Raw genomic sequence first — 26,201 nt, 5'->3', positions numbered from 1 at the left:
TGTAACACTTTTAAATGATATTTTTTATAGTCCGAACTTCTAAAGTGCAATAAAATTGAAAAATTGTTTTGTAATTATTTATGATGATAATAATAAAATATTTATAAAAGTTTTCAATAGATTATGAAAACGATTATAAAATAATTATTTTGTTGGATTGTCGCATGAGAATTGTAAGATAATGAAGAATAAGATAAATTAAATGTAAGAATATATAATGTAAGAATATATATGTTGCAACAATATTCAAACTTAAAAACGAAACACACAAATGTAATTCATTTTTTTTATGTACGTATCAAATTTGTATGTTGTGTGTATATTTTATTTTCTCCTTTAAATTTTTTATTATTTTTATTAAGTACTTTTAATATGTTGATGCATTTTATTTTGTTTTTATTATCAATACTTTTTACTCGTTGAAAAAGTTTTTATTTAAATTACCCAAATTTTGCACGAGCTTTTTAATATTTATTAACTTAGAAAAATCAGCTTCAAAAACTAGTTAATGTTCAGATTTGTAGTCTAAATAATACTCAAAATAATTTGACATTCAGTTTTCATTGTTCTTGGTAATTGATGATGTTTTTCTAACGTTTGTTATCAGAAATATGATATTTCATTTTTTTAAAGCTCTAGATGTAATCAGCTTTAGTTAATCTATAATATTCGAGATAAAATTTGCGATAAAATTCGAGAGAGAATTCTGTTTGTAATTTTACTTGTCGTATATAATAATATAAATATTTAAAGCAATAAAAAATAAAAAAGAATATTCGAATAAAAAATTAGAAGGAATATATTTGAAGAAAATATTTGAAGTAAAATATATATGCATAATATATGTAAAATATATATACATAAGGATATACATTAGGACATGTGGCACAATTACAACAACATTTTGTCTTGAATTTTGTGACGAATTATAAATTGTACAAAGCAGATTTATTTGGTATAATTTACATTTAGAAATAAGATATTAGTTAATTAGAACCGATATTTTCTGCAATGCGTAATTTCCTAGAGCTAATATTTCTCAAGTGATCGTATCTGGACATCATTTTTAACTTAAAATTTAATTGTAAATAATAATTGGAGAGCTTCAATTTTTTAATTGGACCTCGATGCTTTTTTTGGTAATTTGATAAAATGACAATGGTGTTTGCTGATTTTTTCACGGTTTGTGGAATCAATATAACTTTGTCATAATCTTTAGAAACGCGAAAAACGAGTAGAGCGGTACATATGAACATAAGAAAAAAGAATTCACGTAAGATACACGTGTGGCCCTGGTTAGAAAAAGTATTATGCGAGATTGGACGAAGGAAGTTTTAATAACCGGAGGATGAAGAGATTTAGTGGACGACAAGTTAAAATTTAAAATTCATTAAATTGAACGACACAAGGTGTGTCGCGCCACAAGCCAATTGCAAGTAAAAGGATTCGATTGAGATTAAAATGTGAGTCTCAATGAAAAATTTCTATCTCCTCTTTTTTTCTCCAAATTAAATTCCTGAACCTTTACCATGTCTTTAGAATAAATTTTATCATAAATTATCTAATTTATGATAAATACCAAATTGCACGAAATATTATTGGAAACTATAAGTTCTTGTAATTGTCTTGTTTAAGAATTTTGTGAAAAGAGGCATTTAGGGGATCAATTTCATATGAAAAGAATCTTAACAATTGCGCATTTGATATGTACAGATACATTTATTGTCGGACGGGTTTCAAAGTTGATGCAAGCGAGATTGCCTTCTTTTTCAGAAGCATGGTTTATGCTTTATTTTTGTATTTATTATCGTAGCGAACAATTGACTTTGGAAGGGAACGTCACATCAATCTCTTGTATGGCAATTCGAGAAAAATTATATTCTCGAAAATATTATATAAGGTATTGTTGACTGTATTTATTTAAGGATGTTCTGGATGTACAATAGTGGCAAAAAATTGTCAAAATTAAAAAGAAAACATGTTTATATTGTTTGAAAAATCAAAAAAATAAATCCGGGTTATGAAAAAAATTTAAGTATCACAAAATAATAAAAATTTTGACGTCTTCATAAAAGAAAATAGTTCTAATTAATATTTTTCCTAATTTTGGCAAAAACTTTTGATCGTGAATATCCTCTGAAATCAACTGCAAAAAACAATGAAAGACGAGTAATTTGTTGAATGAGAGAAAGAGACAGATAACATTTTTCTACAATTTTTAGTAAATAACTTTTAAACGAATAAGTAGATTTAAATCAAGTTTTGCACAAATATTTATTAGAATTTCCTTAATATATGTAAACATTTTTATTTTATTCGTAATATTTTTTCTTTGTCAAATTTGTCAATAAGTGCTACAATAGGCGATTTTCCTTAAGAATCAATAATAACTTTAAATTTAAATAATTTCCAAACCGCTGAGAGAATTGTGTTCAGCTTTTGCACAAATATTCAGAAGAAATAGTAGAACAATCTATGAAATTTTAATGCTTTTGTTAGTATTTCGATATATGGCACATACATCCTTAAATATGCAAATGCTAATCCCATGTATTATTTGAGTTGCAATTATATTATTAAATATTATTTGTTTTGTGTGTGTATTTGCTTTTTGAGACATATATGATGTATTACACACACACACACACACATATATATATATATATATATATATATATATATATATATATATATAATATATATATATATATATATAATATATATAATATATATACATACCTATATATATATATATATATATATATATATATATATATATATAAACATGTTTTTTACCATGTGTTTAAAAATTTTTTAATTTAGTGGAAAACATGATAAATATGTTTAAGCTAAAAGTTACAAATTAATCAGTTTTTGAATATGTAATCAAGTAGGAAAAGTTGGGAAATAAAAGCCAAGGCGTAGATATCGGTGTGGTATAAATGTTAAAATCACTTAGCATTAAAATATACTCAACTTTATAACATAAAGATAATCGATAAGAAATATTGTCTTACCTATCAATATAATTGTATATTGTCTTGTGTAATGTCCATACTTTTTTAAAAAAGCAAGTTCGTTTTCATCTTTTAGCTCGTTATAGAAACACTGTAGTTGCTGTAACGAACTTTTCACCTATAATCACAGTAACATTGTTTTGAAAAAGTTGAGAAAGAATGTGATATATAAAAATTTATTTGTTTTTGATAATGATTTATATAAGTTGAAAAATAATTAACTTACATGATGAATATTAATCCAGAACATATTGTACTGAATTATGTAAATACTAAAGAATGTTGCAGAAGAAAAAATTTTGATAATAAAATCAGCAGTACATTTTGTAGTTATCAATGCTGTAAACTATAATAATTTAATTTATTGAAAATATTGCATAAGAAAATTATTATTTTTGACGCAGATCAATATAATAATTCGCTTTGTAATGTATGTAATAATATATAATAACGTAATAAATTTTAGTAATTGTTTATTAAATTTGTAATATATTTTAACATTAATAATTAAATATAAATTGATCATATATAAAAATTTTTGATAAAAGTAAACGTTTGCTATAATTTGTAATGATGTTTGTAATGCATAATTTTAATAATTAAATATAAATTGATCATATATAAAAATTTTTGATAAAAGTAAACGTTTGCTATAATTTGTAATGATGTTTGTAATGCATAATTTTAATAATTAAATATAAATTGATCATATATAAAAATTTTTGATAAAAGTAAACGTTTGCTATAATTTGTAATGATGTTTGTAATGCATAATTTTAATAACAATATAAATAAAAATATGGCCACACCTGGAATATAACAAAGCTTGTCAGAATACCGAAACATAAAGTTGTCTGAAGTCGACGAAATTTTAATTTTTGATATGGCCATAAACCGATTGCAAGTAGGAAGACCTTATTGAGATTAAAATATTGAGTCTCAACGCAGATCATTACTGTGCGAGCATAGAAACTGAACGGAGAAATTATAATAGGTAAAAATACGTTTGCCTTTATCTTCTCCTTTTTTCTTCTTCAAATTAAGTATTCTTGAATTCTTATCGTAAATTCGGTATAAATTCTGTCATAAATTATCCAACTCGTGATAAATACTGAATTGTATAAAATATTGTGGAAATAAAATTCTTCTAATTCAATAATTTTAAGAAGTGGCGAGTAAACGATCAATTTTACACGGAAAAAAATTTAATAACTGCGTATTTTTATACAGAGACACACAATCATCAGATAATTTATTGATCGAAGTCGGCGCAAGCGCAATCGCTCTTTTGTTTTATGTGCTTCATTCTTGTGCGTGCGCTCATGAAAGGAGGTTATCTTTCTAAAGGAACAGAATTGATCCGCTTTACGTGTGCTAGCAAATTAGTTATGAAGCTATCGCCGTCAAAATATAAGGTACTGAATTATAATTTAAAGCTTTCTACATTTGCAACAAACAAGACTAAATAATTGTTGCTCTTAATTAGAACACACTTGCATGCTATTATATTTTATTATATCTACATTTATTACATATTAGATCTCTTGTAATACATCAATTACCGTTTTATATGAAGCAGAAATTAATATTATTATACCTGTAAAAATATTCGCTGAAAAAATTAACTTTAAAAATTCTGCAATATATTATTTGTTATATTTTCTAAAGACACGTTCCACCTGATGTATGTATATATTTTATAATGTAAAATAAACATTCATTATAGGAAAATAAATAATGATTATGATTTTTATGATTTTTTATCAAAACAGTGCAATAGACAGAAAACAAAATGTTGTTATCAGGATGTATAATTGAATTTTTGCAGTATTGAAGTGACACACATTTTAATATTCTACATTTTACTATTTCAAAGGTACGAAATATTTTCAGTCATTTTTATCGGACAAAATGTCTTCGTATCATTGCTGCGTAGAATATAAAACAGTGAAATAAGACATTGATGCTTTTGTTATCTGTAATAATGAAATACGTCTCTTAGATTGCAATATAAAACATGCTAAATATGTCGTAAATATTTCAATTTATGACATGTAATAATTCTTACTTTAGCAAAATTTTCTAGTGATGGTACAAACAATCCGGCAATATTTAAATGAGACGATTGATTGCCTCTTTGCAAAATAAAAAGTATCATTTTCTGTACGTGTAATGGTGCCACATACCATCGACTATTGTATCTTTGAAAAATATAATAAATACACATGTATATTAATAGGCGTGTATATAATTGTAAATAACACATAAAATTGTTTTCTTACATGGTGGAATATACGTAATTACTATGATTGAGAAGCAATTCTCCGACATAGTTAATTATAAACGAATATATAGTAATGATAGATATACTTATAATGTATAATAAAGCAGTATCCTTATTTCCGTGCAGTGCATTCCGGTACATCTAAAATATAATTGTGATTAACATATTTTGCATGTTTAATTTTGTATAAACAATTACTCGTTATAGTCTAAATATATAGAACGAGTATATAAGCTGCAAAAAATATACAGACAAGAAATGCAAAAGAAAATTTATTGAGATTTTTAGATATTTTATTTTAGATATTTTAATCTTAAAATTAGTACAATTTGATATTATTAAGATTATATATTATTTTTTTATAATATATTTTATCTATAAATTAATTAAATTTTGGTTATTATTAGATACATGTATATTTCTCTTATAAATGTTTCTAGAACACAAAAAAAAGTACTCACTGCAAATATATTCAAGCTCAGAGTTATTACAATTATCGCTAATATCAACAAGAAAGAGCCTTGAAAACTAGTTAATATAAGATTAATGAACCTTTAAGAAAAATATGATATTATTATTAATGTGCTGTGTAATATTATTGTTTCATATGCATACTAACTTCATCGCCTTGCGATGAATTTCGACGGCGTACAAAATTTTGTTATATATTATAGTCCTATTATTCAGATTAATATTTTGAAGCATTTCCGTCGACGTTACTTGTTTCATACGGTAACTGTAATTAAGGTGTCTGCTGTAAATGGATTCTCCCCAAAATGTATTGACAAATTTAAACAAGCAAACAATTAAAAATTTTATGTCCATTCTTGAATTCATTTTTTGTACCTTGCAATTTTAAACAATCCACAAGCATGTATTGCGTAACCTAAGAGCATTGTTCCCGTCGCTGTTAACGTAATTGCCATAATACAAAACACTGCGTTTATGTGCAAGAGATTTAAATAAAAATATTTCTCTTCATCGATAAAGTATTCAGTCGTGACATGTATTGCTAGATTCTGTATTCGAGACTCGTTTATGTGACGAACAGTATGGAGGATCTCTGGCCAAATTAGTATTAAAATACCAGCGAATAAGATGCATATGGCAAACACTAGAAACATTTAAACAGAATAATTGTAGACATTGTTTTTTTATTTTATGACATATGTTAATGTATAATTCTCTTTTTCTTTCCTCCACTCCTTAGCTCCTTTTTCCCCCTCCCTTTCTCTCTTTCCCTCTCTTCTCTTATCCTCCCACTCACTTTCTCCTTCTCTCTCACTCTCATTTTCTTTCTTTTTTTTTCTCCCTCTCTTTTACCTTTTTCTAAAATTTTACTATTTTTCAATCATTCTTTTACTCTGATACTTTTGCAGAATGGCTATAATATATTGTTATTATAATATATTTTTAATATGGTACTAATAAATAATATATATATATATATATATATATATATATATATATAAACATGTTTATTATTATATTATTACTATATTAAGTACTATATTAAAAATGTATATATATATATTGTAAAAATAAGACATAGTCAACAAGTTTTATAAATTTACTATCTTATTGAAAGTAGTATAATAAACTTCTCATAAAAATTAAAAAAACCCTTTTCTTTATCAAATATTAAATAGATCCGATTTTATCATGATACGATTTTCGATAATGCTACCGCCGACGGTATTCTTTTAAGTTTCGGTAAGAAGAACTACAATTTTTGTTTTTTTTTTTTTGTTTTTGCTAACACTTAGTAAAAGTCAATAGAGTGTCTATGCACTAAAAAACAATTTTTTCTTTGTTAATTAAATTTTATTTTCCATTTCTCTTTTTTCCTAAAAAAACTAAAATTGAGCAATTTTACATTTTTTTATAGGTTTTGCATCATAAAATCGTATTAGTCAGCATGAAAAAATTTCATAGATTTAGCATTTTTTTTTTATACAGGAGATACTTAAAAGTATTAAAAAAACGTAATTTGTTTTTGTTGCTATTCTACACAATATCTGGGTTTCACACAAATTTTAGGTCAAAATAATGAAAGAAAAATTTTTAATTTTTACATTTTTTTATATTTTTACATATTCTTATCCATTTGTATCATCTCTATATCACATATTTTTAAGAGAAATTTGGCACGTATACCATTTGATAAAGCAAAGTTTCAGCTTTTGTTTTTTGAATTGCGGTACGATAATTTTTAACGCAGTTATGAGCGATTAAAATAAAAAAAGTCATTCTTTATTTAATTTGCAATAACTGAATAACAAAAATTTTTAAGAACATGTAAAAAAAAAGCAATTTTGTGGGAAAAAAATTTAAACTGTTACATTAGGAAATCAAAAATTTTCACTTTTTTTGGGGGCCACGTTACAGATGAAAATTACCAAATCGCAGAAACTAAAAAAAATAATAACTTTTCGAAAGTAGATATTTGAAACTTTGAAATCCTTTTTTTGTATTTAAATTTTGTCCATTTTTAACAAAGTTAAAAATAATAAAGTTTAGTTAAAAATAATAATAAATATTAATAAAGCTGCCTATTTTTTTAAGAAAGATTAAGTATTTTTCTAATTGCGAAGAACTTATTTAAATTAAAAATCTAATTTCAAAATATATTTAATCAAACAAATATTTAATCAAACTAATTTGAACATTTGACTTTTCTCGTGATTGATATCAACTCAATTTTTTGATGTATAATAAGTGGTAAGAAATATTATCTTACATATACTTATAGATGTACAAAGTTTTGTGTTATTTCCACACATTTTAATGATAGCCAGTTCGTTTTCATCTTTTAGTTCATTGATGATATACTGTAATTGTTCCAACAAATTTCTTACCTACACATCACAAAAAAATTTAACACTGTTTCAAAAAGTTGAAAAAGAAAACGTTGTGATATATAAAAATTTATTTGTTTTAGAAATATTGATTTACACAAATAGATAAACAACTTTAACTTTAACTTACATTATGAGTGTTAATCCAGAACATACTGTAATTAATTGTGCAGAAAACATAGAACACTACAGTACAGAAAGTTTTGATGATAAAGTCAATAGTGCATTTTGTAGTTATAAACGCTGTAAACTTTAATCAATTTATTGAAAATGTTGCATAAGGAATACTTTATTTTTTACGCATATTAAGATTATAATTTGCATTGTAATATATGTAATAATATAATATATAATATAAAATATATAATATATAATATATAATATATAATATATAATATATAATATATAATATATAATATATAATATATAATATATAATATATAATATATAATATATAATATATAATATATAATATATAATATATAATATGTAATATATATATATATATATATATAATATATAATATATAATATATAATATGTAATATATAATATGTAATATATAATATATAATATATAATATGTAATATATAATATATAATATATAATATATAATATATAATATATAATATATAATATATAATATATAATATATAACGTATAACGTATAATATATAATATATAATATATAATATATAATATATAATATATAATATATAATATATAACATTTAATATATAATATACAACATATAACATATAACTTATAATATATAATATATAATATATAATATATAATAATGTGTTAAAAATTTAATAATTATGTATTTAAGTTGCAAAAATATATTATTATCGATAATTAAAATAAAATAATAAATAAATAATAAATAAATTAATTATATTTTATAAATGCATAAAAGTAAGTATTTGTTACAATTGGTAATGATATTTGTAAAGCATATTTTATAATGATATGAATAAAAATATGGACATACCTGAAATATAATAAAACTTGTCAAAATACTAAAACACAAAGTTGTCTGAAGTAGACGAAATTTTGATTTTTGATATGGCCATAAGCCGATTGCAAGAAGGAGGATCCGATTGAGATTAAAATGTTGAATCTTAATGCAGATCATTACTGTGCGAGCATAGAAACCGGACTGCGGAGAAATTAATAAAAATTTGTCTCTATTCTTTTTTTTCCTTTTTAAATTAAATATTCTTGAACTCTTACCGCTTCTTTAGACTAAATTCTTGTCATAAATTATATAATTCATATCGAATTGCACAAAATATTGTGGAAATGAAACTCTTATAATTTAACAATTTTAAGAAGTGGCAAGTAAGCAATCAATTTTACAGAAAAGGAAATTTAATAAATGAGTATTTCATATAAGCATCAGGTAATTTATCGATCGAAGTCAACGCAAGCGCAATCGCTCTTTTTTCAAGTAACGCAGTTTCATGTGCTTCATTCTTGTGCGTGCGCTCGTGGAAGAAGTTTGTCTTTCTAGAAGAATAGAGTCGATCATCCGCTTTTTACGTGTGCCAGTCAATTAGTTATAAATATGTATATATACAGGGTGTCCGAAAATTCGCGCAACATCCTTTAAGGAAAGGTAGAGGGTGTTATTCCAAACAGAAAAGTCCTGCATTATTTTTTTTTTATAAAATTAATAAAAGAATTATTATTGAGTGAAGTCTGGCCTATCATCGCCGATCTTTAGCTAGACGCACAGTCGGTGAGCCGCGCGCCTGGTAGTGTGCGTGAGCGCTCAGATGTTATGACAGCTCACCGACATGCGCCCGGCTGAAGATCGGCGATAATAGGCTAGACTTCACTCAATAATAACTCTTTTATTAAACGTTATAGAAAAAAATGGTACAGGACTTTTCTGTTCAAAATAACACTCTCTACCTTTCTTTAAAGGGTGTTGCGCGAATTGTCGGACACCCTGTATATGTCGCCGACAAAAGGTAACCATGAAATATGATTCAGAGTTTTCTAAATTTTGCAACAAGCAAAATTGAGTAAGTTGTTGCTTTTAATTAAAACACATCTAGTATTATATTATTTTATATTATATCTATATTTATTATATATTAAATTATATTATATATTTTATATTTTTTGCAATATGTATCACTTATTCATATATCACTCAATATATCATTTATTTTATATGAAGTCAAAATTGATATTATTTTATTTGTTCAATGATATACACGTTAAATCTATATATATTTATAAAATTAATTTATAATATATTTATAAAATTAATTTTGAAATATTGTATAATATATTATTCGCACGCATTTTGTTTTATATTATTTCACGTGTCCAGCGACATATTTATTTCACAATAGATATCCATATAGGATAATAAAAAATTGTGAGTTTGTGATTTTTCAATTACCTAAGCCTGAGCAGTGCGAATCAGAGAACAAAATGCTTTCTCATAGAGATAAAATTGAATTTATGCGAAATTTATTACAAACACACACACTTTTTAATATTATTTTACTGTTTCAAATGTAAAAAAATATTTTCTGGCCGATTTTTGTCAGATGATATAATTTTGCATCATTGCTGCATAGAATATAATACGGTGAAATAAGACATCGATGCTTTTGTTAACTGTAATAATGAAATTATGCCTTTTATGTTGCAATTAGAAACATGTTAAATTTGCTGTAAATATTTCAGTTTATGACATGTAATAATTCTTACCATGGCAAAACATTCTAGTGATGATACAAACAGTCCGGCGACATTTAAATTAAAAACTTGACTGTTTCTTTGCAAAATAAAAAGTATCATTTTTTGCGCATGTAACGGTGCCATATACCATTGAATATTGTATCTTTAAAAAATATGATAAATGTGTATTATTAATGTATATATAATTGCAAATATGTATAAAGTTATTTCTTACGCTGTGAAGTATACGTGATTGCTGTAATTTGTAATTTCTTGCCCGGCATAATTAGCTATAAACATATATAAAAGGATGATAATTATAATTATAAGGTGTAATAAAATAGCTTCATTATTTCCAAGCGATGCGCTCCGGTAAACCTAAAATATTATAATTATAATTAATGTATTTGTTCAACACAATTTCGTATGATCAATTACTCATTTTTTATTTAGGATAAGTATATTATCTATAGAAAAATATAGGCAAGAAATAAAAAAGAAAAACATTTTTTACATTGAGATTTTTCTGTTTTTATGATTTCGTAATTAGCAAGATTTGATATGCATATTTTTAATTAAAATTATATTATTATATTATTATATTACTTTTTTGTAATATTTTTTATCTATAAATTATTTAAACATTGGTTATTATTAGAGATGCATATATCTCTTCAATATATATTTTTAAAACATGAAAATAATACTTACTGCAAATATATTCAGGCTCAGAGAGGTTACAGTTATCGCTATTATAAACAAGAACGAGCCTTGAAAATTAGTTAATAAAAAGTTGGTGAATCTTTAAAAAAAAAAAATAAAATATTATTACAAACATGCTACATAATTGTTATCACATGCATACCTACTTCATAGTCTTGCGATGGATTTCGACGGCATAAAATATTTTGTTACATATCGTGGTTCTATTCTTCAAGTTAATATTTTGGAACACTTTGGTTGTCATTATTTGTTCCATACGATAACTATGATTAATTTGTTTGCTGTAAATATGTAGTTCTCCCAAAATTGTATTGTCAATTAAAACAAAATAAATTAATAAAGATTCTTATCAATAGATTATACGAAGGAGGAAAAAGGCAATCAGGAGCCAGCACGGTAATATGTGCGCATTTATTTTATTACGATCAAATTATATTGATATTTTAACTAAATGATAGAAATAATCACAAAAGCGTTACGTTTTCTTTCTTTTTTTAACCATCTTCTTTTTTTTAATCATCTTCAGCAATTACAAAGTGTATGAAATATGTTATATCAAATATGAAATAAGTAGTAATACGCAGAACAAGAGTGAATTACTCATGTTGTCAAAAAATAAATATTACATAATAAAATTTTGAGACAGAAATAGAATGTCCAATTAATTATTCTACATAAAAAAACAATTGGCAATACAAATATACCGAACTTGAACGAATAATGTTGTACAGAAAGCAAATGTTACATAGGAACGTTCGAAACTGATTGTCAATCTTTGACTGTCAAATTTTTTCATATTACACGATACATAATGTAAATATGAATATAGAGGAGTGTTTATAAATAAGACGTTTATAAATAATTTATCGATACGTATAAGTATAATATAAATATTCTGTTATTTTTCTATTTTTTAATGTACTCTATTTCAGAAATTAAGCGCTTCTTAAGCAAAGGTTTACTATCCAGAATTTCGACTTTACGCCAATCAAAATATTGATTAAATTCTAATCTATGATTGATTAAAACAGAACGATTGTCGCAATTTCATCCAATATGATTGCGATGCTCCTTGGATATCCTTATACGAAATTGTCTTCTTGTTTGACTGATGTATGAAGCGTTACAATTACTACAATTAATTTTATAAACAACATTGCTGTGCAAAGTTTGAGAAAAAAAAATGTCCTTGAAGTCTAATGTAATTATGTAATTTATTGAAACTAAAGTAAAACAATCCGACATTAAGATTTCTTGTAATATTAATATCTCGCTCAGATATAGAAAGAATACGATGTAGTGAAGTAGGAAAAAGCCTTGTTCTTCCCGATCAATATTATATTTATTATATTAATTTCTCTATTTTTCGGGTTATTTAATAATGTTTTAAAAACGTGCGTGAAAAGTTTGAGAAATAAACTTTAATTGATAATCATTGTGAAGAAAAATTCTTATAACCAACTCAATTAAGAGCAAAAATGGATGTGTGATTGTGTCTATTATTTAATTAAAATATCAATATAATTTGATTGTAATAAAACATATGCGCACAAGTTATCACGCTGGCACTTGATTGCCTTTTCCATTCTTATATTAATATAGGTATTAAATTAGGTATTAATATATTAATATAATAAAATTCTTATATTATATTAATTAAGTATAAATTAAAAAAAAACAGTTAAACATTTTATTAATAGATATATATTTTGCGTCTGTTCCTCCATTCACTTCTATACCTTGTAATTCTAAACAATCCGCAGGCATGTATGATGCATCCTAAGAGCATTGTTCCCGTCGCTGCCAATGTAGTCGCCCCAATACAAATAACTGCGCTTGTATGCAGTAAAATTAAATAGAAATATTTTTCCTGGTCGAAAAAGTATTCAGTCGTGATTTGTATTGCCTGTCTCTGTATTCGAGACTCGTTTATGTGCACGACAGTACTAAGGATCTGTGGCCAAATTGGCAGTAAAATAAGAAAAAAAGTACAGCATATGGTGAACACTAGAAACATTTAAATAAGATAATTGTAAGCGTTGCTTTGTTTTTATTATATGTGTTATGCATAATTCTTTCTCTTTTCTCAAATTTTGAAAAGATTCTTGAATCATTCTTTCAATCTTATATTTTTGTATAATGTTGACTGTAATGTATTATATATTTTTATATGCTACTAATAAATAATAAACATGATTATAAAAATATACATATATTGTAAAAATTATAGATAAGAGTGTAAACAATGTTTTTATCATGCAAATTTTATAATTTTATTATTTCGATAAAAAGATATAATATTTAAATTAAGAGTCAAAGTATAGTTGATCAGGTTAATCTAATCAAATTTAACTTTCCTTACGATTAGTATCTGCTCAATTTTTTATAGTTTAGTTGGTGATAAATATTGTCTTACATGTCAATACAACTGTACAATGTTTTGAGTTATTTCCATACTTTTTGATGATTGCAAACTCGTTTTCGTCTTTTAATTCATTACAGAGATACTGTAGTTGCTCCAACAAATTTCTTATCTATCGTCATAAAAATATTTAATATTGTTTTGAAGAGAACAGTTGGAATAAAACAGTGATATAAAAATTTACTTGTTTTTGGAATATTAATTTATACAATTTGGTGAACTTACATGATGAGTGTTAATCCAGAACATGTTGTACTTAATTATATAAAAGCTAAAGAATGTTGCGGAAGAAAAAATTTTGATAATAAAATCAGCAGTACATTTTGTAGTTATCAATGCTGTGAACTATAATAATTCAATTTATTGAAAATATATTGCATAAGAAAATTATTATTTTTGACGCGGATCAATATAATAATTCATTTTGTAATTCACTTGTATATGTAATGATATGAATGAGTAATACAATTTTAATAATTATTTGTCTATTGTATTTGCAATATATTCTATTATTAATAATATTATTTATTAATAATTAAATATAATTAATGCAAATTTTAATTAATTTAATTAATAATTAAATATATTTATTAATAATTAAATATATATTAATATTTAAATTTATAAATTTAAATTTAAATATATAAATAATATTTAATGGTTCATATTTAATAATTTCGATAAAAATAAGCATTGACCATAATTAGTAATGATGTTAATAATTCATATTTTATAATAATATAAATAAAAATATGGACATACCTGGAATATAACAAAGCTTGTCAAAATACTAAAACACAAAGTTGTTTGAACTCGACGAAATTTTGAGTTTTCTGGCCATAAGCCGATTGAGAGTAGAAGGATTCTATTGAGATTAAAGTGTTGGGTCAAAATGCAGATCATTACTATGCAAACACAGAAACTAGACTGCGGAGAAGTTGATAAAAATATGCCTCTATTCCCTCACCCTTTTCTCCAAATTAAGAATTCTTGATCATACCGTTTTTTTTAATATAAATTCTATCATAAATTATCTATCATAAATTCAGGAATAATACAAAATTGCCCAAAATTAAACAATTTTGTAAAGTGGTGATAAGCAATCAATTTTACATGGAAAGAAATTTAATAAATGAGTATTTCACACAGGGAAACACATTTTCATAGAGTACCTCATCGATCGAAATCGGCGCAAGCGCAAACGCTCTTTTTTTAAGTAATGCAGTTTCAAGAGCCTCATTCTTGTGCGTGCGCTCGTGGAAGGAGTTTGTCTTTCTAGATTGAACAAGGTCGATTCGCTTTACATGTGCTAGCAAATTAGTTATTAATTTTCCAAGACACATCCATACATGACATATATATTTCAAAATAGATATTCATTATCGCAAGAAAAACAATAGTGAATTTGTGATTTCTTAATTATTTAAACAGTGCAACAGTCAACATAGAAATAAATGCTGTCATTGAATGTGTAATTTAATTTATGCAAAATTTATTAAAATCGTAATACACTCTTTCAAACATGGTAAATATTTTATGGGCCATTTTTGTTAATGTATCTTCGCATTATTGCTGGGTGGAATACATAAAAGTAAAATAAGACATCGATGCTTTTGTTAACTGTAATAATAAATAACATTTTTAATATTGCATTATGTGGGACATGTTAAGCTCTAAATATCGCAGTTTATGTTATACAATATTCTACAATATACCATGGCAAAACACTGTAACGATATCACAAACAATCCGGCGACGTTTATTTCAAAAGTTTTGCTACCTTTTTGCAAAATAAAGAGTATCATTTTTTGTGCGTGCAATGGGGCCATGTACCATCGAACATTGTATCTATAAAATAAATGTGATAAATAATGGTAAACTATCAATGAAGAAAATATGTAGTATTATACTAACATATAGGGTGTCCTAGATCACTCTTTTCTTTCAAAAACTAAGCATGATGTACAGAAAATAATTGTTTTAAAAAGAAGTATGTAATTATTTGCAATATATTTTTTTATAACAATTATTTATTTTTTCTTTACACCATTTGATTCATCTTATTATTCTGTACATAAAAGTGTTACGATACAATTATCGAACACTAAATAATTTTCAAGATATTTTATATTTTATACTAAAATATGTCAGATTAAGATACAAAATAACTCAAAAAATTCTTAATGAAAAAATATTTTATTATAGAGTTTTGAAAAGTTCTCGACATAAGTTATTAGAATATGCAATAAAAATTAGGGAATTCCATTTAAGAAATTAAAGGTGTCCTTGACTTGACCTTAACGATGCCATCCAAGGTCAAATCAATGACACCATCTTATGTTTCCCTCAAAATCATACAATTTTTGTTCAAAACGTTTTTCTCTAAAATGCTTAGTTTTTGAAAGAAAAGGGGTGTACGGGTGGTTCAGAACACCCTGTATATATGGAATTGATACATAAACAACATATAAAATTATTTCTTACGCGGTAAAGTATACATGATTACTGTAATTTGTAATCTCTTGTCCGGCATAATTAGTTAGAAACAAAAATAAAAAAATAACAAATACAATTAACAAGTGTAATAGAACTGCTTCGTTATTCCCAAGCGATGCATTACGAAAAATCTGAAATCATGATTGTTATTACCATATTTCTTAGGTGAGTTCCCGAATAACTTTGGAGCCACGTTTTGACGTATGATTTCCGAAGGCATTTCTCACGAAAAACGCGGAAAAAATAATAAAAAAAATTCTAGAATATTAGTAATTTGCAAGATATAAATCAGTAGTTAGTAATACTATGAATATTACACAAAATAAAAAATTTGCATTTTAACAAAAGAGAAAATTAATAAAAAACATTTCATTGGAACAAAAATTATAACAAATAACTATGTAAACAAAACACATTATGAACTTTTTTTTATTACATTGTACATTTAATAGAGTGAATTTTAGTACTATTTATTTTTATGTAGTCATCAAATGCGTGAGCGGAGGAAAGTCTTTGCTCCTCCTCCTACATCCCCACTCCAAAAAAAGCTAACCTAATCCAACTCATGTCTGAAAAATAAATTCTTACCTAAAATAAAGATTCATTTCTTGGACATGGGTTGAATTAATTTACTTTTTTCAATGTTGGAGTGCAAGGGAAGAGGCTCTGCCTCTTTGTCGCTCGCGCGTTCAATTTATAACACATAAATAAATGAATGATGTTTAAATACTATATATATATATATATATATAATATTTAATATATATATAATTTATATATATATAATTATATATATATATATATATATATATATATATATAATTTGATAAATAAATATTTTTGTTAATAATTTTTTAATAAACAACGAAGAAATTTTTTAAATATTTTTTCTGTATCCTCCGCTAAAAATTCTTTCACAAATCACAATCAAAACATGACTCCAAAATTATCGGAATCGAATCCTTATATGTTTAAAAATTACACATGAGTCATAATTATGCTACTAAAAATTATAAATATGAAGTTTAAACGTTTGTATGTTAAGAGATATCTCTGATTCTTAAAATTTTCTGATTTTATAATTAGCATAATTTGATATTGGCATCATCAATTTTTTTATATATTATGTTCTGATTATATTTATTTTTTTGTGAATCTTTTAAATTTGATTATTATCGGATATCATAAGTATCCCGCTAGAAATAAATTTTAAAAACACTTACTGCAAAAATATTCAGACTCAAAGAAATTACACCTAAAGTTAATATTAACAAAAAAGAGCCTTCAAAACTAGATATCAAAAAGTCGATGAACCTTTAAAAAATGTAAAATATTATTACAAGTACTACACATAATTGTTATCACACGCATACCAACTTCATAGCCTTGCGATGAATTTCAACGGCATAAAATATTCTTTTATAAATTATTATCTGATTTTTCAGGTTAATATTTTCGAGTATTTCCGTCGACATTGCTTGCTCTATACGATAACTGTAATTAAATTGTACTTTTACTGTAAATATGTACTTTTCCAAAAATTTTTTTAATAAATTTGTACACAACCAAACAAATAAAAATTTTATTTGCGACTATATATTGCACATTTTTCTAAATTCATTATTCACCTTGCAATTGTAAACATTCCACATGCGTGTATAACGCATCCTAAAAGCAAGGTTCCTGTCGCTGCCAATGTAGTAGCTCCAATGAAAATGACTGCATTTGTATGCAAGAAAATTAAATAGAAATATTTCTTTTGATCGATAAAATATTCAGTTGTAATTTGTATTACTTGACTCTGTATTCGAGACTGGTTTATGTGCAAAATAGAACCAAGAATCGTTGGCCAAATTGGTAGTAAGATAGCAAAGAATGTGCTGCATATGGCAAGAACTGAAAACATTTAAATAAAGTAATTATAAAACTTTTTTTTTCTATTTTGTCAAAATATATTCATGCGTAACTCTTCCTCTTTCTCTCTCTCCTTTTTTTTCTCTCTACCCCTCTCTCTCTCTCTCTCTCTTTTCTTTTCCTTCTCCTTCACTTTCTCTTTTTCTCTCTCCCTCTTGCTTGTATTCCCTTTCCTCTTCTTTTCTCTCCCATTCTCTTCTCATTCCTTCTCTCTCTCTAATTTCACTGTTTTTCAATCATTTTGTTCATTTTTTTGTTTTGATTTTTGCAGAATGTTTACAATATAATATTTTGAAAAATTCTTTAGAGATTTACTCGTTTTTGCTTTATTTGGGAGACAATCGCAAAAAACAAACGAAAACTTTTACTAAAAAAACATGAAACAATAGTATAATTATTAGGAAAAGCACCATGAGATAAAAGTTGTAGAGCAGGAATTAAGAAAAAAGGGTGAATTGAAATTCTCTTGAAGTAAAATTAAAGTGTTGTAAATAAATACACAATAACGCGGGATTATTGCATCCCGCTTACTTCAATAAAAAGTTTGCATTATTGCAAAAGGCCAACATTTTTAACAATACCTTCATTGAGGAAGTGACATCAAAAATAAGCAAGTGATAGCATAAATAAGTAATAAATAAGTGAAAACTTTCTTCTGTTTTACTTTTTGCGAGTTTCTCTATAACGCAGTAAAAACGAGCAAATCTAAAGGACTTATTTTCTTAGTTTATCTATTCTTTGCACGTTCCTAAAGTTCTGACATTTAAATTCAGAACACTGTGTATACATGTATTGTAAAAATTGTACATAGACATGTCAACATGCTTTTCACCATGCAAGTTTTATAATTTTATTATTTTGGATAGAAGAATATAATATATAAGGGTCAAATTATAATTAATCAGACTAATCTAAATATTTAACTTTTTTTCACAATTAGAATCTGCTTGATTTTATGACGTATAGTAGCTGATAAAAAATACTGTCTTACATGTAATAATAGCAGTACAACATCTTGTATTATGTCCATATTTTTTAATGATAGCGAATTCATTTTCGTCTTTTAGTTCATTACAGATATACTGTAGTTGCTCCAACAAATTTCTTACCTACCATCAGAAAAATTTAATTTTGTTTTGGAAAAATCGGGAAAAATTTTTATTTCTAAGAATTTAATTATTAGAAATTATTATTAAAATTATTTATTTATACAAATTAGTAAATAATTTACTTACATGATGAGTGTTAATCCAGAACATATTGTACATAATTACATAAAAATTAAAGCCTATTGCGGTAGAGAAAACTTTAATGAGAAAGTCAACAGTGCATTTTGTGGTTATAAGCGCTGTAAGCTTCAATCAATCAATTTATTGAAAAATGTTGCATAAAGAAAACATTATTCTATATTTTATTAAGAGATTAAAAAAAATAATCCGTTTTGCTATATATAATAAATATATAATAACATATAATAACGTAATAAAATATTAATAATTATCTATAGGAGTTTCAATGTATTGTATTATCAGCAATTAATACAAATAAAATTTGATTATATTTAAAAATTGTATAAAAATAAATATTTATTATAATTAGTAATGATATGTGCATGTTTTATAATAATATGAATAGAAATATGGATGTACCTGGAAAATAATAAAGCTTGTCAGAATGCCAAAACACAAAATTGTCTGAAGGTGAGCAAATTTTGATTTTTGATAAGGCCATAAGCCGATTGCGAGTAGAAGCGTCCGATTGAGATTAAAATGTTGCGTCTCAATACAGATCATCACTGTTCGAACAAAGTAGAAAAGTGTTGAACTACGGAGAAAATGATAAAGATTCGCCTCTATCCCCTCTTTTCTTTTTTCTCCAAATTAAGTATTCTTGAATCGCTTCTTTAGAATAAACGCTGTCATAAATTACATAATTCATAATAAATACCAAATCGTAGAAAATATTGTGGAAACAAAGCTCTTGTAATTTAACAATTTTGTGAGAAGAGGCGATTAGACGATCAATTTTACATAGAAATTTAAGAAATGAGTATTTCTCATAGAGAAATTTGCAATCATCGGGTACCTTATCGATCGAAGTCGGCGCAAGCGCAATTGCTCCTTTTTCAAGCAACACAGTTTTATGAGCTTCATTCTTGTGCGTGCGCTCGTGGAAGAAGTTAGTCTTTCTAGAGAAACAGAGTCGATCCGCTTTACGCGTACTGTCAAAATAACTATAAAATTATTGCCGTCCATACCGAATTGTGATTCAGAGCTTTCTACATTTTGGAACGCATGAGACTGAATAAGTGTTGCTCTTAATTAAAACACACATGCATGTTTTTATATTACTTTATATAATATTTATATTTAATGTATATTGGATCTCATATCACTTTTTGCTTTATACGAAGTAGAAATTAATATTATTATGCTCGTTCGAAAATATACATGTTAATTCTGCATACATTTATAAAATTAATTTTTCATAATATATTAAAATAAAATATTTCATAATATATTATTTGCGATCGTGTTACGTTTCATATTTTTTCAAGGCACGTCCATATGACATATATATAAAATGTCAATTTGAAAATTATCAGTGATATCTTTATCTGCTAGGAATTAAATAAAAATATCAATACAAAGTTTAGGGAAAATGTAAGATAGCAGGGGAGATATCAAATCGCAGTATAATTGTCAATGGGTGAGTCATCTTCTACGCGCCCCTTACCCCTTATAACCTTACAATATCAAATGGCACTACCCTCTTTAATATCTTAAATTAAGTCCCAATGAATACTTTTTACCTGCACATAAAAAATTCAAATTGATTGATCTGTTTTCTAATGAAACAGCTTGATTGAAAAAGTTGCTATTTTTTATAGCTATAGATGAAGTACGTTTTATTTAATTTTTGTTTATTCTTATAAAGTATTGTAGTTATAATGAAGGAGTAAAAAGAATTTTTGAAGGAAAAATTGCAGGTTGTACATTAATTTTTATAACTAACGGAAATAAAAATTTATTTTAATTTTTGATTTAATTAAATGTTTTAAAATGGTGTCCATTATTTTGTAAGCAATAATAAAGTCTGTTTTCAAATTCTGTCTTGACATTTTTTGAAATATTTGCCTGGTAATGTATCCGCACTTTCTGACGATTTATTGCCAAAGTTGTTCGTTGCAAACTGTAATTTTTCCACAAAAGTTGTTCCTATTTCTTTATTATAACTACAATACTATAAGAACAAATAAAAATAAAATAAAATAAAACGTGTTTCAATTAAAGCTATAAATAATTACAACTTTCTTACCAAATCGGTATCATTCGAAAACAAATAGGCCGATTTGATTTTTTCTTGTGCAGATAAAAAGTACTCATTGAAACCTTTAATTTAAGGTTAGGTTCCCCACAAGGTCTAGGTCTAGCACTATTTTAAACTTTAAAAATTGGGGGTAGAAGGCGCGTGGAGGGTGATTCATCACTTGTCAATTATATTGCGATTCGATATCCCCCTTGCTATTCTATATTCTCTCCAAACCGTGTTTTGATATCTTTACTAGTTCTCGAGATATTCCGACTAATAGTTTCAAAATTGACCCTGTGATTTATAAAAGAGGTATCCATTATCGAAAGATATTTATAATTGTAAATTTGTAATTTCTTAATTATCCAAACAGTGCAAAAGTCAAAAAACAAAATTTATCAAATGTAGGAAATATTTTCCTGAACAATTTATGCTGGATGATGTAACTTCGCATCAATGCTGAGTAGAATACATAAAGGTAAAATAGGACATCGATGTTTTTGTTAACTGTAATAATAAAAAACGTTTTTAATACTGCACTATAGAACATGTTAAGCTATATAATATCACAATTTATGACATATGATATTCTTACCGTGGCGAAACACTGTAACGATATTACAAACAATCCGGCGATGTTTACGTCGAAGGTTTTGCTGCCATTTTGCAAAATGAAAAGTATCATTTTTTGTGCATACAATGGTGCCATATACCATTGAATATTATATCTATAATATAATATGATACGTATAATAATAAACTAATAACAAAATAAGTATGTATTTATATACTAATATACATATATGAAATTGATATACAGAGTGTCCCAGATTTACCACACTTGCTAATGGCAGATTTTTAAAATCATTTTAAGCTTTTTTGTTCAGGAAGAATATTAAGAAATCAATAATTTCTGTGTTATAAGCGATTCAAAAAGAAGTATTTTTTGCAAACTGAACTTTATAGAGAATAAAAACATTCTATAGTTAATTTCAAATAGAGTTTACTTTAATAGAGAAAGGGAATTTAAATTTAAGACTTAGTTGCAAAATAAAAAATATATATATGATAGAAATATTGGAAACTTGCAAAAAATAATGACCTCTCTCAATATTTTTGTTAAAGAAAAATCATTTACAATTATCTCAAGAATCTGTTATTATCAGGTTGTGCAGTTGGTAGGATATCCTGCATAAGCATAAAATTGTTTCTTACGCGGTGGAATATATATGATCATTATAATTTGTAATGTTTTGACCGGCATAAATAGTTAGAAACATATATAAATAGATGAAAAATACAAATAACAGGTGTAATAACAATTCTTCCTTATTTCCAAGCAATGCATTACGAAAAACCTAAAATCATAGTTGTGATTAGCATATTTCTTATGTGTTTAATAATTAAAAATTTAAGATAAAGTTAAAAAATCGTTATGTGATATCTCTAATTTCTTTAATTTTTTGATTTTATAATTAGCACAATATGGTATTGATATAATCAATTTTTTTATACACATTTTCTTTATATTTATCTTATTTATAAATTTTTTTAAATTTTGATTATTATATCATACTTATCACGTTTAAAAATATGTTTCAAAAACACGAAAAGAACGCTTACTGCAAAAAGATTTAGGCTCAAAGAAATTACACCAAATGTTATTAGTAACAGAAACGAGCCTTCAAAACTAGATATACATGCGTTGGTGAATCTTAGAAAAAAAACAAGATAATATTACATAATGATATTATATAATAATGTATTATATAATTGTTATCACACGCATACTGACTTCATAGCCTTGCGATGAATTTCGACGGCATAAAATATTTTATTACATATCGTAGTCTTATTATTCAAGTTAATATTTTCGAGTATTTTCGTCGACATTGTTTGCTCCATACGATAACTGTAATTAAATTGTTTGTTGTAAATATGTAGTTCTCCCAAAATTGTATTGATAAACTTAAAGATAACCAAACAAATAAAAATTTGTTTGTAGCCGTACATACTCTTTCCTAAATTCATTATTTACCTTGCAACTTTAAATATTCCACATATATGTATAACGCATCCTAAAATTATTGTTCCCGTCGCTGTCAACGTAGTTGTTCCAATGCAAAACACTGCGTTTATATGCAACAAAATTAAATAGAAATATTTTTTCTGGTCGATAAAGTACTCAGTTGTGATTTGTATTGTCTGACTCTGTATTCGAGACTCGTTTATGTGCAGAACAGAACCAAGGATATATGGCCAAATTGGCAGTAAAGTAACAAACAATATACAGCATATGGCGAACACTATAAACATTAAAAAAAAAACATAAATTTAATATTGTTCTTTTATATTTTATGATATATGTTATTTATGAATAATTTTCTCTCTCAAATTTTACTGTTTTTTAATAAGGCTTCTACTTTGATATTTTCGCAAAATGTTGACTATAATTTGTGTATTTTTAATATGTATATTAATTTCATATGTTTATTTATTAATAAATAATAAACATAAGCATATTGTAGAAATAACGGTAATATTTACACCTCACCGATGACCTTGACATATGTTGTCAAGTGCATGATTTCGAGTAACTTTTCCTTTTAACTTAATCGGCGGTCTCTTATAATTTTTGAGAAATTTAAAGTTAAAGTTTGATTTGAAACAAAAATTTGGTTTGATTATATCTAACCTATAAACCAAATTTCAATTTTAAATCAAGAATAGATTTTGATTATTAGGTTATATCTTCCGGAAATAAAATCCTCCCTATAGAGGGAAGTGGAACCCACTATCCACGCATACTTTCCCATCCACACAACAATTGTGGGGTGGCCCTCGCTTTGTAAAATATATGTGTGGACACAGTGGGTTCTGCTATTCCACTTCCGGAAAATATAACCTAACCGAAACCTATTTCTAATAAAACTAAAATTAAAATTTTGTTTGGATTTATATTATATAATCCAAATCAAATTTTAATTTTAGTTTTATTAGAAATAGGTTTAATTTAGGTTATATCTTTATATCTAAAAGTTACTCAGAATCGTGCACTTGATAACATATGTCAAGGTCATCAGTGAGGTGTAAATATTACCGTTATTTTTACAATATACTTATGTTTATTATTTATTAATAAATAAACATATTAAATTAATATACACATTAAAAATACACAAATTACAGTCAACATTTTGCGAAAATATCAAAGTAGAAGCCTTATTAAAAAACAGTAAAATTTTCGGAAGATATAATCTAACCTAAACCTATTTCTAATAAAACTAAAATTAAAATTTTGTTTGGATTATATTATATAATCCAAATCAAATTTTCATTTCAAATCAAACTTTAACTTTAAGTATCTCAAAAATTATAAGAGATCATGTATTTAGTTATAAGGAAAAGTTACTCAAGCTCATGTACTTGATAAGATATCAAAGTCATTAGCGAGATGCCTGGCTGTTAGTGCAAATAATTACCGAAATAACACTTAGATATGTCATGTTTTTCACTTTCATGCAAGTTTCATAATTTTATTATTATACAATGATATAACATCTGAGTTAAGAGTCAAAATATAATTAATCAGACAAATATAAATATTTAACTTTTCTCATTGGAAGATACTTAATTCCATGACATATAATAACTGACAAGAGTTGTTTTCTTACATGTAAATATAGCAGTACATCGTCTTGTATAATATCCATATTTCTTAATAATAGCAAATTCATTTTCGTCTTTTAGTTCATTGCAGATATATTGTAGTTGTTCCAACAAATTTCTCACCTACCATCACAAAAATTTAACTTTGTTTTAGAAAAATTGGAAATAATTCACATATATAAATTTTTAATTATTAGAAATTTTTATTAAAATTATTTATTTCTGCAAATCGATAAATTATTGACTTACATGATGAGTGTTAATCCAGAACATGTTGTATGTAATTACATAAAAATTAAAAACTATTGCGGTAGAGAAAACTTTAAGAGCAAAGTCAATAGTATATTTTGTGGTTATAAGCGCTGTAAGCTTCAATCAATCAATTAATTAAAAATATTGTATTAAGAAAAAATCATTCTACATTTTTACTAAGAGATTAAATCAATTATCTGTTTTGTGATATATAATAAATATTAATAATATTGAGACTTCAATATTTACTTATAGCATTTGCATCATATTATATTATCAATAATTAAATATAAAATTTAATCATATTTAAATATTTTGATAAAATAAAAGTAGCGATTGTTAAATTAGTAATGAGATGTGTGCCACGCATATTTTATAATAATATAATTAAAAATATGGACAGGTACCTGAAATATAACAGAGCTTATCAAAATACCAAAAAATATGACTATCTGAACTCGAACAAGTTTTGATTTTTGATATGGCCATAAGCCAATTATAAGTAGGAGAGTCCGATTAAGATTAAAATGTTCTGTCTGGATGCAAATCATT

The 26,201-nt window shown here is 25.4% G+C and overlaps 3 protein-coding genes across 3 annotated transcripts; all 3 read right to left on the bottom strand.

Moving 5' to 3' along the window:
* Window positions 1-4,931: 4,931 nt before the first annotated feature.
* On the bottom strand, window positions 4,932-9,296 carry LOC126855995 (uncharacterized). Its single transcript, XM_050604148.1, has 9 exons — window positions 9,153-9,296; window positions 8,290-8,409; window positions 8,042-8,159; window positions 6,148-6,415; window positions 5,921-6,037; window positions 5,763-5,853; window positions 5,300-5,442; window positions 5,086-5,218; window positions 4,932-4,993 (listed from the first exon to the last, which is right to left on the bottom strand). The coding sequence occupies exons 1-9, from the start codon at window positions 9,294-9,296 to the stop codon at window positions 4,940-4,942; spliced, it is 1,188 nt and encodes a 395-aa protein (XP_050460105.1). The 3' UTR covers window positions 4,932-4,939.
* A 1,383-nt stretch (window positions 9,297-10,679) lies between these two features.
* LOC126855983 (uncharacterized) lies at window positions 10,680-14,957 on the bottom strand. The gene is made up of 9 exons (XM_050604131.1): window positions 14,769-14,957; window positions 14,232-14,351; window positions 14,001-14,118; window positions 13,324-13,591; window positions 11,731-11,847; window positions 11,573-11,663; window positions 11,097-11,239; window positions 10,892-11,024; window positions 10,680-10,798 (listed from the first exon to the last, which is right to left on the bottom strand). Exons 1-9 carry the CDS (start codon window positions 14,907-14,909, stop codon window positions 10,745-10,747), a joined length of 1,185 nt encoding a protein of 394 aa, XP_050460088.1. The 5' UTR covers window positions 14,910-14,957; the 3' UTR covers window positions 10,680-10,744.
* Window positions 14,958-15,572: 615 nt separating this feature from the next.
* LOC126855966 (uncharacterized) lies at window positions 15,573-26,200 on the bottom strand. The gene is made up of 15 exons (XM_050604092.1): window positions 26,057-26,200; window positions 25,647-25,766; window positions 25,403-25,520; window positions 23,767-24,034; window positions 23,524-23,640; window positions 23,352-23,442; window positions 22,944-23,086; window positions 22,324-22,456; window positions 19,408-19,525; window positions 18,131-18,398; window positions 17,880-17,996; window positions 17,726-17,816; window positions 16,491-16,633; window positions 15,722-15,854; window positions 15,573-15,626 (listed from the first exon to the last, which is right to left on the bottom strand). The coding sequence occupies exons 1-15, from the start codon at window positions 26,198-26,200 to the stop codon at window positions 15,573-15,575; spliced, it is 2,058 nt and encodes a 685-aa protein (XP_050460049.1).
* Between the last annotated feature and the right edge of the window lies 1 nt (window position 26,201).

Source organism: Cataglyphis hispanica, chromosome 17 (assembly GCF_021464435.1).
Source record: "Cataglyphis hispanica isolate Lineage 1 chromosome 17, ULB_Chis1_1.0, whole genome shotgun sequence".
Lineage (NCBI taxonomy): Eukaryota > Metazoa > Arthropoda > Insecta > Hymenoptera > Formicidae > Cataglyphis > Cataglyphis hispanica.
Note: the sequence above shows the minus strand (reverse complement) of the source record. Positions and strands in the feature narration are given on the sequence as shown.

Coding starts and splice junctions, on each gene's coding strand:
- LOC126855995 (XM_050604148.1), bottom strand. CDS start 9,296: ATGATCTGCATTAAGATTCAACATTTTAATCTCAATCGGATCCTCCTT. Junction 8,410..9,152: donor CAAGTTTTATTATATTTCAG/GTATGTCCATAT, acceptor AATTGATTAAAG/TTTACAGCGTTTATAACTAC. Junction 8,160..8,289: donor TCTGGATTAACACTCATAAT/GTAAGTTAAAGT, acceptor TGTGATGTGTAG/GTAAGAAATTTGTTGGAACA.
- LOC126855983 (XM_050604131.1), bottom strand. CDS start 14,909: ATGATCTGCATTTTGACCCAACACTTTAATCTCAATAGAATCCTTCTA. Junction 13,592..14,000: donor TTGTACAGTTGTATTGACAT/GTAAGACAATAT, acceptor AAATGTTTCTAG/TGTTCACCATATGCTGTACT. Junction 11,664..11,730: donor ATCCATCGCAAGACTATGAA/GTAGGTATGCAT, acceptor TTTTTTTTAAAG/ATTCACCAACTTTTTATTAA.
- LOC126855966 (XM_050604092.1), bottom strand. CDS start 26,200: ATGATTTGCATCCAGACAGAACATTTTAATCTTAATCGGACTCTCCTA. Junction 22,457..22,943: donor GATCATATATATTCCACCGC/GTAAGAAACAAT, acceptor ATTATATTATAG/ATATAATATTCAATGGTATA. Junction 17,997..18,130: donor GGAATGTTTACAATTGCAAG/GTGAATAATGAA, acceptor ATTTAATTACAG/TTATCGTATAGAGCAAGCAA.